Below are 15,550 nucleotides of genomic sequence, written 5' to 3' on the forward strand. Positions count from 1 at the left end.
CGCAAATATAACAATTTATTTTATCACATTTACTTATTAAATATCCTTTTTCCAGAAAAATCATGTTTTGGACTGTCCTCAGTATTTTAGACACCACTATTCACCTCCATATGTATCATGCTTGGTATATGTTTAATTTTTTCTCTTTCTATTTTTAACACAATATTACAGTCCCATCCACCAATCCACAAACCACTTTTATCATAAACATTTGCAATATCCACTATTCTTCTTCTTTTGGCTTTTCCCGGTTAGGGGTTGCCACAATGGATCACCTGTCTGCTCATGATTGGCAGTGGAATTTTACAGTGTTTAGTTGCTAGCCCGGTGCCCAGCCTTCCACAGAATGCTCCCACATGCACACACACATATGCCTAGGGCCAATTTAGAGTGTCCAATCCACCTACAGCATGTCTTTGGGATGTGGGAGGAAACCGGAGCACTCGGAGGAAACCCACATGACCACAGGGAAGACATGCAGACTCCACACAGAAGGCACCCCAGCCGAGAATCGAATCAGAGAACCTCTTGCTGTGAGGTGGCAACGCTAACCGCTGCACCACTGCGGCTGCTCTGCAATATCCACTATTACTTTACAGAAAGTTTTCAAATGTCCTTTTAAAGCCACTGTTTCCACTTCTGGTCAAAAATGTATGTGAATTTTCTTTTTTTTTTCCTATTAAGTGCTTTTATCACACAAAGATTCCATGGGTTAGTCTTTTTGTTTTTTTTTTTTTTTTTTTCATATTCTCTAAGAAAATTACCATTGAGAAACCATCTCAAATGTAATGTCACAAAATGTTTGTTAAGAATGAATGCTCTTACCTCGTGCTTTTACATCCAAAGGAATTATTGAGTTGTTCCACACTTCGTACCTGTCCATTTCCTTATCTTCTTTACTTTGAATCCTTATTACGTGGTTCCAATTCTCATTTTCTTCTGCCTTTTTTACCGCCACCCCATTTTTGCTTTCTTTTAGTTTCTCTGCATATGTGTTCCTTTCCATCTCCCTAGTATTCTTCAGGATTGTATCTGCATCCTTCTTTTGTAGTTCCTTCACAATGCCCCCCCCGCAGGAAACGTCATCTTTATTTTCTGGCTTACACTGTATCACCATTTCTTTAAGCAAATCATCCTGTAACACCTCCCAACTAGAGGATTGTAATTCTAAATCCATCATTTGCCGACTCATCTCATCTGTTTCTTTGAAACATCTCAGAATCCTGCACACATTCTTTGGTTTCAACATTTGCTTTTTCTTCAGTTTCTCTCACCACTCCATTATCTCCTTCTTTCTCCATCTGCCTCCCTGTTTCTCCAGGCCACCTGTATGCCTGAAACGGAAACAGGACGTGCCCCTGCAAAATGGGTCCCAGTCCCATCAACAAGTAGGGGAAGTTTCCTGATGCCCTAGCTGAATTTCCCTAGTAGTATAAATACCTCTTGAGGTCTCCCCCGGAAAGAGTCTCCTAGCCTAGTGAGGCTAACCCAGTCAACAAAGGATAAATAAAAATAAATAACAATCTTGGCGCTAAAGTAAAAATTCACCAAAAATTATCCTGGATGTTAAGAAGGTGCAAGACCCAGAGTTTGCTCTGCCTGCTGCCATAACAGCAGCACAACTGGCTTCTATCTTTCTCCGGTGTCTGATACTAGTTCTCCAGTGCTACTTGCACCTTTGTTTGCTTATAAGAAATTTCCTCTAGCATTATGTCACAGTGGACTTGCTTCAGTTATCTTATCTTTGAAGGTCAGTGCAGGGCATGTCACCTTTATTCTCACTGAACATGAACATTCATTTGTTCCTTGGAAGGTCTGAGGTTTGAACAGCAAAATGAAAGAATTGTAATTTTTTTTCCTGAAGATGAAGAATGTTTATATACAGCCCAGGTGTATTTCTTTTGATTATGTACATTCCAAACACGAAGTCATGTCAGTCTTCTGGCTCTCCATTTCGGATCATTACCTTCAAAAAATGGTTAATGACATGGGAGAGTTATTTTAAACTGACTTGCAATCACTTACATGAGGAAAGTTCAGTAGTATGGTAAATGCTTACGAGTAAATTAAAAATCTAAAAAGAATCACTGTTCCGAAAACCAACCAACCAGTATTAAAACCAGAACAGATCGAAGAAGGCACAAATCCTTAACAGCACACTATGCACATACACACACACGCATACTACCCCCTCCCCAAGACTCTTATCTGCTAAGAGAGGACACATCAATACTCCGGAAATGTACGGTTTCGAGAAACACGATAAAGGGTATGCATTTGTCTCCATCTGATGAAGTTCTTCGAAACGAAAACGCAGTGTGTGTTGAATTGCGTTAATGCGATGTGTTTTACTGGTGGACTGAAGAGTCGCTTTATGTATTTTCCCTTTTGATGGACTGAAGTCGTTGTTCATTAAAGCATAGTGTGCTGTTAAGGATTTGTGCCTTCGATCTGTTCTGGTTTTAGTACTGGTAAATTAAAAATCTAGTGGCATAACTTATTATGCAGTTAGTAGTTTTTGAGAATTTATTAAAACAAGTGTACTCAGACATGCAGGCTGCATTTCACAACTGTACTGATTATAATAAACATTCAAGGCAAAGGTCAAATCTGTTTTTTAATTTTATGTCTGACCCAGGCAGCAGCAAAACATAAGATTATTAGAAGATGCACTTAAATGCAGAGAAGTTGTCTGAAGAGCTCAGATTTGAAAAAACAGATACACACGTGGTAGGAAGCCTGCTACAGTGAGTATAAAAAGTTTACACATCCCTATTAAAATGCCAGGTTTTTGTGATACAAAAAAATGAGACCACAATAAATCATTTCAAGACTTTTCCCACCTTTAATGTGACCTTTAACCTGTACAATGCAATTGAAAAACAAATCTGTTGGGGGGAAAAATATAAAAAATAAAAAACGTACAATACGCTGGTTGCATGTGTGCACACCCTTAAACTAATACTTTGTTGTGTGTGTGCACCCTTAAACTAATACTTTGTTGAAGCACCTTTTGATTTAATTTCAGCATTCAGCCTTCTTGGGCAGGAATCTATCAACATGGCACATCTTGACTTGGCAATAATTGCCCATTCTTCCTTGCAAAAGAGCTCCAAATCTGTCAGATTGCAAGGACATGTCTTGGGCACAGCCCTCTTCAGGTCACCCCACAGATTTTCTATTGGATTGAGGTCTGGGCTCTGGCTGGGCCATTCCAAAAGTTTAATTTTCTTCTGGTGAAGCCAGTCTTTTGTTGATTTGGATGTATGCTTGGAGTAATTGTCGTGTTGAAAGGTAAAATTCATCTTCAGCTTTCTAGCAGACGTCTGAAGGTTTTGGGACAAAAGTGACTGGTGTTTGTTATTAATTCCCTCCACCTTGACTAAAGCCCCAGTTCCAGTTGAAAAAAGCAACCCCAAAGCATGATACTGCCACCACCATGCTTCACCATGGGGATGGTGTTCTTTTGGTGATGCCAAGTGTTTTTTTGTGCCAAGCATACCTTTTAGAATTGTGGCCAAAAAGTTTGACCTTGGTCTCATCAGACCATAACACATTTTCCCACATGCTTTTGGGAGACTTGATGTATTGTTTTGCAAATTTTAGCCAGGTCTGGATGTTTTTCTGTGTAAGAAAAAGCTTCCGTCTTGCAACCCTACCCCATACTCCCGACATTTGGAGAATATGGGAGGTTGTTGTCACATGTAGTACACAACCAGTACTTGCCAGAAATTCCTGCAGCTCCTTCAGTGTTGCTGTAGGTCTCTTGGCAGCCTCCCTGACCAGTTTTTGTCTAGTCTTTTCATCAGTTTTGGAGGGACATCCAGTTCTATGCAGCGTCACTGTTGTCCCATATTTTCTTCACTTTTTGATGACTGTCTTCACTGTGTTCCATGGTTTATCCAATGCTGTGGAAATTTTTTTGTACCCTTCTCCTGACTGATACCTTTCAACAATGAGATCCCTTTGATGCTTTGTAAGCTCTTTGCAAACCATGGCTTTTGCTGTAGCAGGCAACTGAGTAAATGTCAGGAAAATCCTACTAGGCAGCTGAATTTTATTTAGGGTTAATCAGTCTCTTTAATTGATGGCAGGTGTGTACCCAAGAAGACTGAAGGCTGTAATTAAATCAAAAGGTGCTTCAACAAAGTATTAGTTTAAGGGTGTGCACACTTGTGCAATCAGCATATTGTATGTTTTTTATTTTTTTCCCCTAACAGATTTGTTTTTCAATTGTACAGGTTATAGGTCACATTAAAGGTGGGAAAAGTTTTGAAATTATTATTGTGGTCTCATTTTTTTATATTACAAAAACCCGTCATTTTAACAGGGGTGTGTAAATTTTTTATATACACAGTATTTGACCGGACAATCAGTGGAGTAATCAGAATATTACAAGAGAAGGGTAAAGGTGTGACTCGTAGGCTCTTAGGAGGTTACTAGGCTATCGACCCAGAGGTCATTTCAAGCCTGACCATTTCATCCCAATTTAATACAGTAGATACTAGTCAGTTCCCAGGATTTGATTTATTAATGAGTGCCCATGTCCAGGTGGGTTGTGGGTGCTATCCCTGGTAAGAATTTACAGTGCTCCATCCACTCATCCAGTTTCTTTTTTAACAGTGTTATAGAGGTGCTCTGCTTTACATGAATTAGCAGCCTACTCCAAAGATGAGGCAGTCACTGGAGACAAATCTGTCCCTCATCGCCAGAGTTACACCATCCTGCAGTTTTGTGCTTTCAGAAGAACCACCTTGCTTCTGAAAGATTCCATTGTAGAAAGCCAACATGCTTCTAGCAGTCTTGTCCCTAGAAAAGTGTAGAAGAGCATGCCTTAACTTCTTCGAGCTGTCCTGATAAAGATAGTAAGTGTATGTTATTAAATCAGTTACTGATGCATGCATTTCTATTGCTTATTTCCCTAACACCAGGGATCAAGTGGAGAGTTCCTCTTAATGCAGCAGATATTTCTTGTTTATATATTAGGTGTATTTCAACAGTAAGTGTGCTTAAGTATGTGTTGCCATACAGTTACTTGAACTGTAAAGGTAACCCATTCACTCAAGTTACCATTCAAAATGTGATATGATGCATAGCTGTGAACTTAATACTTGGTTTGTTTTTTTCCCCATTCTTTTAAAATATATATGTGCGGAGTCTGCATGTCCTCCCTGTGGTCGCGTAGGTTTCCTCCAGTTGCTCTGGTTTGCTCCCACATCCTAAAGACATGCTGTAGGAGGATTGGACACTCTAAGTTGGCAATAGGTGTGTGTGTGTGTGTGTGTGTGTGTGTGTGTGTGCCAGGCTGGCAACTCTACACCGTAAAACTTTGCTGCCAATCATGAGTGGACAGGTGATCCACTTTGGCGACCCCTAACTGGGAAAAGAAGAAGAATTGGGTAGTTGATTTGCCAAAATGTTTGCTTTATTGTACAGCAGTCAGTAATAAATGCATCAGTAAAAATTGGTTACTTGACTGTTAAATAATAATTGATGCTTCACTTCCACAAGGTATAAATTTAAGTTTCTGATTCCCTGACAAAATGATTCACAGAATCTTCTAGTACTCTTGTTAAGTCTTGGAATGGTGTACTAATGCTGCATTATCAGAGCAACATAATTTAGAAGGCTTGAAATGCAACATCTGACGATGCAAAAAAAGAATTTGTGATTTACTTTTACTGCTGGTAAAATATATTGTGTGCATTTTCTTCAGAACAATGAAAATTTTTAATACTGTTGTGTTGCAGACTGGTCATATTGTTTACATTTTTTTATCACTTGACACTGAGGAACCATGTTGAAGAAGTTGTTTTTAAACCAGTGAAAAAGTTGTCTCTGTAGTTAATGATTCATGAGTTCACTCAAGATTAGTGCATGAGTGGGAGGGTAGATGAAGTACCAAGTAGATTGTAATGAGGGACTGTAAAAGGGGATGTATTGGAATACTGCTACTGATGAGTGTAAGATCTGTTTTTATTTTCTTAAGTACTTAACTTTTTAAAATGCCTGTTTTATGATGAAATGTCAGTCTGCTTTTAAAGGTTATCAGTTATGGAAGTGAAGTAGTTAATCTGTTTAATAATTCCATAATTGTTTCCAATATTTTTATTTAATTTTTAAAATTTGTTAACATCAAATGTTAAGTTGTCAATCTCGCCTTCATTCTTGCTTGATGGGTTCGGAGCCGATCCTCGGCTCCGACTCGGCACTTTGCTAAGCTCGAGAGTCACTTTTACCAGCTCGAGGCAGCCCCATATCCCATGATGCAAGGGGGTAAGTACCCAGATCTCGTTTGCCGCTTCGCTTATGAGGTCCTCCTTTTGCCAGCTCCTGGTAAGTGTTAGTATTTTACTACTTTTTGCCCCTAAAATTTAAAATTTTCATTTTTCTTTAGATTACCTTCTGTTTTACTTGGTTTTAAGCCCTTTTCTGACTAAAATTATTTTTCCTTCCCCTTCTTTTAGTCGGGCCTTCATTCCCTCCCATCCCCCCCCCCCTGTCAGGGTGTGTGTGTGTGAGAGGTTAGTCACTATATTTTAGATAACTTTAGTTGTCTGATTGTGACTGTGTTGTTGTGTTCTACTTTTCTACAACTATGTCCAAAGAAAGGGTCTCCGGCTTTAAGAAGTGTGACTCGTGCTGTCAGATGTCTCTGACAGACGGTCACACTTCTTGTTTATATTGCCTGGGACCTCTCCACCTGCAGGACTCCTGTGCGATTTGTCATTCTTTCAGCCAGAGAGTCCTGCAGGAGAGGAGAAATAAATTGATTTTAAGGGGTCTTCTTAAGCCGGAGGGCTCTCCGGCTAAGTCGGCTCCGACAAAGACTTCGAAGTCTTCCAAGGCCCAGGCTTCTGTGTCTAAGCCTGCAGCCTCGGTTCCGACTCTTCTGAGTCGAGATCGGCTCCGGCTGGAGCCGATCCTACCTTGCATAAACCTTCGGCACCGATGGCTATCGGTGCCGATACTGGTTCGGTCACATCGGTGTCGGCTCCGACTGGCTCCGACCACCATGTGGCTCAGGCTTCGGTGTCGGTGCCGACCGGCTCCGACACCGTTACTTTTATGTCTGTATCGGCTCCGGCTGGAGCCGATGCATCGAGACCTTCTGTCGGTGCCGAAAAGTCCTCTGCTCCGACTGGTTCGATGGTTTCGGCTCCGATGGTTCCTTCGAGGAAGAGGTCCAGGTCCCCTTCCTTGGAACCGATACTCTCGGCTCCGGCCTCACCTCTCCTCTCGGAACGGAGCCATCGGAGCCGATCTTCCAGGTCATCCAGGCTTTCTGACCATGATTTGGAGAGGGTGGTCAGTAGATTATTGAAATCACAGGCACTGGCCCAGATGCTACATAGTCCGTCTCAACAGATGACTATTAGTCCACACCCTCTTGTAGTTCCTCCTTCGACTCTACCTCAGAGTTTGGAGCTGGAGTCTTCGGGAACAGTTTCTGCTATGGCTGAGGGACAGATACCCCCCCCTTCTGCTCCCTCAGCATCTACTCTTATCTCCTCTTCGAGACCTTCCTTAGAGGGATTCGGTGGTCGGGCTTCCCTGGTCTCCTCTGAGGGGGTGAGTGGCATCGGACCCTTGTCCGACCCCACTCTTCCCCTTGGAGCCTCGGCCTTGGTGAGCTCAGCTCCGACATCTGCCTTGGAGCCTTCCTTTTCGGTGGGCCCTGGAGTTCCTGCTTCTTCGGAACGGGTTCTCTCGGACCTCCCTGGGAGGGGGGCCTTCGAGGTGATGAAGAGTGTGCTGGCCACTGGACTCGGCCAGCAGTCTGTTCCCTTAGCTCCTCCCTCTACGGTGCCTGTCGATATCTCTGCCATCTCTCTTGCTCCCGGACCCAGAGATCCTCCGCCTCAGGTTTCCCCACTGGGAATAGCCCCCTCTTCCGAGGATTCTCCTGATCAGTCAGGGGATCCTCCGCACAAGAGGATCTGTAAGAGGAAACATATAGACTCCCCTGAGTCTATCACTTCAGATACCGACTTAGATGAGTCGGAGGGATCCCCAAGATCCCCCTCTGAGGATGTCTCCTTTTCAGACATCCTAGAACTCCTAAAACAGAGGGGAAACTGGCCCTCCAATAATCCCTCTGAGGATGAGTCGGTATACCTAGAGGCGTTTGGATCTCGGCCCTCCACCTCCTGGGTGTCTCCACCTTTCGACCCCCTCATGGAGGTTATTGCTCGAAAGGCTTGGGCTGCTCCCGATTCTGTAGAGCCAGTTCCTAGGAGGCTGTCAAAATTTATTACTGCCCCTTCGGACAAGCTATTCCTTACAAAAAGCGTCCCTGCTGATGCCATGGTGGTGGCGGCTGCCACTAAGAAGGAACTTGCAGATCCTTCCGTACCTGTCCATCCTCCTAATAAGGACTCTAGGACCATGGATAGGTTTGGTAAACGGATGTTCTCTTCAGCGACCTTTGCTATGCGTTCGCTGAACTACTTATGTCACTTCACCAGACTCCAAAGGGACATCCTTAAGGAGCTAGGTGAAGTAGTACAGGATCCTACAGCTGCAGGGGCTCAACAAAAAATTGCTTCGCAGCTAGGAACCCTTAATTCTATTACTAACTCCTCCATGCGACTGATATATGCAGCAGATGGAGCGAGTAGGGCCGCAGGTACAGGTGTGGCTCTTAGACGCCAAGCCTGGATGCGACTCTGTAATTTTGCAGATCCCTTCAAGGCGTCCTTCACAAACTCTCCCTTTGATGGGTCAGCTTTGTTTGGCCCTCAAGTGAAGGATACATTGACCAGGTGTGAGCAGGACGGCAAGACTTTCTGCCGTAGGAGTCCGTTTTTCCACTCCTTCTAGACCTTACCCTAAAGGACAGAAGGGTGGCAAGATGTGGTTCCGCAAATCCCAAGGAGTCACGCCGGATACAGGTGGTCAGTTTACCCCTAGAGGCAGAGGGGGTAACAATAACAGACGCCGCTCTAGAGGCAGAGGGGGTCCACAAAACCAGGGAAGCAGAGAGACTCTCTCTGCCAAGCCCTTTCAGCATCCCTGAGATGTTGCCCGACTGTCCATCCTTGGAGGCAGTCGGGGGAAGACTATCGCTGTACCCAGAAGCCTGGCGTTCCCTCACTCAAGAGAGATGGGTACAGTCGATCATATCCGAGGGTTACAAAATTCCTTTCGAGGAAAGTCCTTTCTCTCACTCAAATTCCCTTCCAGATGTACCACCCGGTCTAAGGGAAATTGCAGAGTTAGAGGTTTTAAAACTTCTACAAAAAAGAGCCATTCAGCCAGTTACAACAGACCATTCAGAGCCCGGAATCTACTCAAGATTCTTTTGGTCCCCAAAAGACGGGAGACTGGAGACCAATATTGGATCTCAGCAGACTCAACAAGTCTGTGAGAAAGACAAGATTTCGAATGGTCACACTTCAGTCAATTTTGCCCTTCCTAGAGAAGGACAACTGGATGTGCTCAATAGATCTTCAGGATGCGTACTATCACATAAAAATTCACAGACGCTCCAGAAGGTTTCTCCGCTTCGGCTGGGGTCCAGTCATTTCCAATTCAGAGCCCTGCCCTTTGGTCTCACTACAGCCCCCAGAGTGTTCACCAAATGTATGGCAGTGGTCACGGCTCACCTGAGACGTCAGGGATTCCAGGTGTTTCCGTATCTCGACGACTGGCTCCTTTCAGCCACCACCAGGCATCAACTTCTTCAAGCCAGGGATTACACAATAAATCTTTGCACTCAATTGGGAATTTCGATCAACTACGAAAAATCCTCCTTATTGCCCTGCCAGTCTATTACTTTCATAGGCGCAAACTTAAACACTGTTTGGATGTCAGCAACCCTCACAGACCAAAGAATCTTAGATATACAAAGTCACGTGAGGATCATTCTAGCCAGCAAGAAAGTACAAGCCAGAATGGTTCTAAAGGTGTTGGGCCTCATGGCTGCGGCCATTACCCTTCTTCCCCTGGCCGCTTCTATATGCGCCTGCTTCAGTGGATGTTGTTCACTCAATGGTCTTACCAACAACTTCCGATGCGTCACCAAATACTGGTGACACAAATTTGCAGAAATCATCTTTCATGGTGGATTACTTCTCCCCAGATTCACCAAGGCAGACCCTTTGTACCCCCGGCCCCGGTAGCCACTGTCATTACGGACGCCTCCCTGATCGGGTGGGGGGGTCATTATCAGGGCAGGATGGTTCATGGGACGTGGCAACCGTTCGAATACCACCTGCACATAAATGTCCTAGAGATGAGAGCAGTGCTTTTAACGTTGCAAGCCCTCAACGACTTTCTTCCCTTGGGAACAATTGCAGTTCACACAGACAACATGTCTGTAGTATGGTATATCAACAAACAGGGCGGAACCAAGTCCTACCCCTTGTGTCGAGAAGCTCTCAGACTTTGGCAATGGGTGATCTCCTCTCATCGGTTTCTGGTAGCAACGCATATCCCTGGGAAAACCAACATTTTAGCGGACAGATTGAGCAGAGCTATTCTCATGCCTCACGAGTGGTCTCTCAAACAATCTATAGTGGAGGAGATATTTCTAGAATGGGGCCACCCATGTTGCGATCATTTTGCTACTCCCCAAAACAGCAAATGCCCAGACTTCTTCTCTCTCTTCCCACTGCCAGGCCATCCCCCCAGAGACGCTCTAACCCAGGATTGGCCCCAGGGACTTCTTTATGCCTTTCCTCCTTTTCCGCTGATTTCACAAGTACTCCAGAAAGCCACCGTTTTGAGAGCCAAAATGATTCTCATTGCTCCCTATTGGCCTCGACAGATTTGGTTCCCGTTCCTCCATCGCCACCTTTTGGTGCAGCCGTGGCATCTGGACCCAGTACCAGACCTTCTGAGTCACCAATCGGGTCAGCTGCACCGGTCTATCCCCTCTCAACCTCACAGCATGGTTGCTCCACTTCCTTCCTTAGCCAGGCTTCCTATGATCTCTAATCCTGTTAGGGACATCATAGTAGCTTCCCTAAAATCCTCTACCAGAAGGATTTATACCAGCAAGTGGAAGCGCTTTTCTTGTTGGGCAAAAGCTAAAAACATTGATCCTTTTACTGCTCCAGTGCAAGCAGTTTTGGATTTCTTAGCGGAAATCTTTCACGCGGGCTCTTCTACCACGGTCAAAGTTCAGTTGGCTGCTATCTCGAACTTTCATGTCGGGTTCGCAGATCACAACATTATGTCCCACAGGCTTTGTAGAGCCTTCTTAAAAGGAATTTTTCTCCTGAAACCTCCAATCAGGAGTCGTCCTCCTCAATGGGACCTAAATTTAGTGCTGACATCCTTGATTCTTCCTCCCTTCGAGCCAGCTGTTTCATGTTCCCTGAAATTTCTTTCATGGAAAACTTTATTCCTGGTTGCTATTACATCGGCTAGGAGGGTATCTGAACTTCATGCTCTCTCTGTTCGTCCCCCCTATTTGGTCTTCCACAAAGACAGAGTATCATTGAGAACTAATCCGACCTTTTTACCTAAGGTCGCCTCAAAGAGTAATTTGAATCAGTCTATTGACCTTCCTGTATTTTTCCCAAACTACTCTAACAGATCGGAACAAAAGCTACATTATCTTGATGTTCACCGCCAACTCCGATATTATTTAGACAGAACAAAACAATTCAGGAGATCCGATCAGCTCTTTGTTTCTTATGCTGATAACAAAAAAGGCCTTCCCGTCTCAAAGGTGTCCTTATCTAGATGGCTTTCTTCTGTCATCTCTGAAATTTATCAGCTCAGGGGAAAACAGCTGTGCTCGAAACCTAAAGCGCATTCAACCAGAAGCTTTGCCACTTCCACAGCCTTTCAAGCTAGACTTCCATTAGACACTATTTGTGCAGCAGCCACTTGGGCCACTCCTCATACCTTTGTTTCTCATTACAAATTGGATTTGGCCTCCAGGGACAGAGCCAGTTTTGGCTCTACAGTTCTCAAGAGTCTGTTCCATTGAGCCACCCAGGATAGAGGTGATAGGGACGCGGTCCCATCAAGCAAGAATGAAGGCGAGATTGACAACTTAACATTGAGAAGTTATGTACCTACCATAACGTTCCATGTTAGTTGTCTTCTCTCTCCTTCTTTCTTGCGACCCTCCCTCCTTCCCCCTGGCCTGGACAGACCTTTTTCTCTCTACATGGAAGTATGTTTATTAAGACCATTCAGTTCTGGTCCTCCATAACCATCCTTCAGGCTTTTTCTCTGCCTTTTTTTCTTCCTTTTGGGAAGTTTTTATGCTAGGTGTTATTGCCTATAGACAACAAACGAGATCTGGGTACTTACCGCCTTGCATCATGGGATATGGGGCTGCCTCGAGCTGGTAAAAGTGACTCTCGAGCTTAGCAAAGTGCCGAGTCGGAGCCGAGGATCGGCTCCAAACCCATCAAGCAAGAAAGAAGGCGAGAGAAGACAACTAACATGGAACGTTATGGTAGGTACATAACTTCTCATTAATTGTACAGGAAGGAAAAAAACACAAAGTAACATAACTGTAACACTGACTATGTACAAAATAGATAAATGCCTGTATATGCCTTCTAACCGGTAAGGTAATAAATATGGTAATACATCAGTGAAAATAAGGGGTAGCCTGAGAAAAATTAATTTATCGTCGCTAATTTCTTATGAGTATTCCGAGAAAAAGTATATGATGTATAATCGTAAAATATCATTAGTTTATCCTAATAATGTACATCATAAGAACATTTATTTTGATTAGTTATTAACTTGTGTGTCGAATTATATTTTAGTCCGGTTTGTCTAAATCCATCCCATGACAGTTTTGATCTGTCAAGCTAATTTTGAGTAGTATGAATTTGACTAGTGAAAAAGAGTAATTGTATGTAAAACAAGTTGTACCGAACCAGGAAGGGGATATGTAATGGTGCAAATTCCCAAGATAAGGTGGATTTCTCGTATCCCATTTTCTCTAGCCTGATCTTTAGGGAACACCATGGTTTATAAGAGCATTTACAACTCCAAAAAATATGTAGTAAATCAGCTATTTGATATTTACATAAAGGACAGCTGGGAGAAGCTGTGTGGGGGAAACTTGATAAGTCTGTCAGGAGTCAAATATGCATTGTTTACTAACATTAATTAGGTATACAAGAGTTTTTTTTAAAAGGTAATACTTTTAGGGATGATTTAATCGATTGGGTTCTTTGAGTTGGTGTAATTGAAGGATTAAGATTAGTCCAGTGTTTAGAATAAATAATAGAATTTTGATATTTGATAAATATAATTAATTTATACACATTTGATATCTTCTTTTTTGAGGTAAATGCAGTCGAAATGCAGTCCATGACAGTTTGCTTTCTCCTAAATAAGCATGCTTAACACTCTTGCTTGATGTGATAAACAAGGGATATGTTTTAAACAACCGCACTAAGTTTTGAGTTAATGCATTTCTTTCTTAGTGTTGGAGATTTACATTTTAAATGTTTTATTTACATTAATAGAGAGCTGTTGGAGACGCACAAATGTATATGATGTGGGGAAAGCAAGTTTTCATACAGCATGTCATATGGCAAGTATGAATACTTCTGTAGACTGTAAACTGCCATTTAGAATACCATTGATTGATAAGCAGTGTAATTTTCTTCTGCTTTCTTTTCTGTATTATTTTGACACTTTGTTTGAACCTCCATACAGCACAGTACAAATCAGCGAGATCTTAATGTTAAAGAAGCCTGGGAGCTGGGCTACACTGGAAAAGAAGTAGTGGTGACTATCCTGGATGATGGAATTGAGAAGAACCACCCAGACCTTATACAGAATTATGTAAGTAGCTATTCTGATGATAGCACATATACATTATGTATTATATTAAATTGCTTACATGGAAAATTCCTTTTTTATTGTTTAATGTCTGTGTCAAAGGTAGAAAGAACAAGTGGATCAAAAAGCTTTTGCTAAATAAGACGTAAACGGTGTTGAATTTTTTTTTCTTAATCTGTTAAGTTGAAGTCTTACAAAAGAAAATTTCAGATACCATTTTATGCTTATTCAGAATATTGTTCTAATGCATTTCTTCTAATAAAATATTTCTGCTAGTAAATAAAATGCAAAAGACTGAATAGTAAAGATGAGCATACTTAGTTTGGTGTGCCATACTTTTCAAATGTGTTTGAGTGGAAGTATTGAAACTACTTTCTTATTTAAAGTCTTTATATCTCCTACCTGGTTATCAGTGAGTTTGAATTGTGAATATCAGAGATTAAAAATAGTACACACGGGAGGTGTTTTCCAAATCATACAGGGAATCCCTGAAAAAGATGAAGTTAAACTGCATGATATTTCGTCACCTTTATGTTAACAGTTTTCATCTGACCCGTAGGCATACCTCTCATGCTGCAAACACTGAAAATAGGAACAAAGGCCCTTGAAAAACAGGAATAGTCTGCTAAAAATCTGATTATCTAATTAACATAAAATTTGAATACCTAATAGCACAAACTCTTCAAGCTTTGCAGTAGGACTCAGAAATGCATGTTTAAAAAACAGAGTGATAAAATGAAGAGAAAATATAAGCAGATTATCAAAGAGACCGTATCGGATCTGTAGACGTTAATGGACTGTGCCACAAAATTCTACCACATAAGGTCATTTATTTTTTTCTGCAGAAAATGGTAGCTTTAAGATGTGTGTCATGTTTGAATTACTGTTGCTACTAGTATGTTGTGGTTTTCTGTGTACTACACCGCTTCAGAAATCACATGTGATGGGGCAGGATTTAAAAAATGTGTGAAGGGCTGAATTAAGTCTGAAAGTAAGGACATGCCTCCAAAAATTGGGACATCCTAAATCACTCCTGAAAATAGGAATTTTCATCAAGAATAGGGACAGTTGGGATCTCTGCCTATAGGGAATTTCTGTTATGTTTTTTTTTTTTTTTTTATGTATTTTGTAGAAGACCCTAAGTTGGAAGATGAATTAACTTTTGTCAGAAAGACAATCCATCTCTCATGGGTAGAGTCAGCTACCTTTCTTAGTGGGATGCAGCAGCTTGGATGTTTTTCATGTTTCACTGTTACAGTCCTGACTTGTGGGATTGCCTGCCATGAAAGCCCTTGGCCGGCCCAACTACCAGAGAAAAATTCCCCTCCTCCTTAGGCTGATGGACATCCAAACCAACGTCCGTGCGCTAGGGTATATAGGAAGCCAGCCAGTGTCATGATACCAGTCTTTTTTTGCCATCAGAGTCTGAAGCAGTGTTTCAGTGGTTCGTCAATTCACACCAGAGAATTTGTCAGAAAGGTAAGTACCCCGTTGGGGAGCTCTCTTCTCTCTAACTCATGTCAGATAAGGTAAACAATTTCCTCTGTAGTAAGCAGATTCCATACAAAGACTTCCATTTGCTTTGTTTCATCTGTTTAGGCCTAGATCACGACGTCCCTAGTTGCCATTTTTGTGGCCACTTTAATTCTAGGACTATCAGATGTAGGGCCGAGATCTTAGCTAGCTTCCTTAGTGTTTAATCTTCCCGAAACAAGCCAGTAACCGAAAAACCATCAAAACTCAAAATCCAGCTCGAAAGAAACAGTCACCACCAATATCA

At 42.4% G+C, this 15,550-nt stretch overlaps 1 protein-coding gene across 1 annotated transcript in view; it reads left to right on the forward strand.

Moving 5' to 3' along the window:
- The window catches only part of FURIN (furin, paired basic amino acid cleaving enzyme), a 1,258,063-nt gene that overhangs the window by 435,894 nt on the left and 806,619 nt on the right, over positions 1-15,550 (forward strand). The window contains exon 5 of the mRNA XM_044078261.1: positions 13,645-13,773. Coding sequence (XP_043934196.1) covers positions 13,645-13,773 — 129 coding nt within the window. The remainder of the gene's footprint in view (positions 1-13,644; positions 13,774-15,550) is intronic.

This window comes from Protopterus annectens, chromosome 7.part0 (genome assembly GCF_019279795.1).
Source record: "Protopterus annectens isolate FY-2018-M chromosome 7.part0, PAN1.0, whole genome shotgun sequence".
Lineage (NCBI taxonomy): Eukaryota > Metazoa > Chordata > Ceratodontiformes > Protopteridae > Protopterus > Protopterus annectens.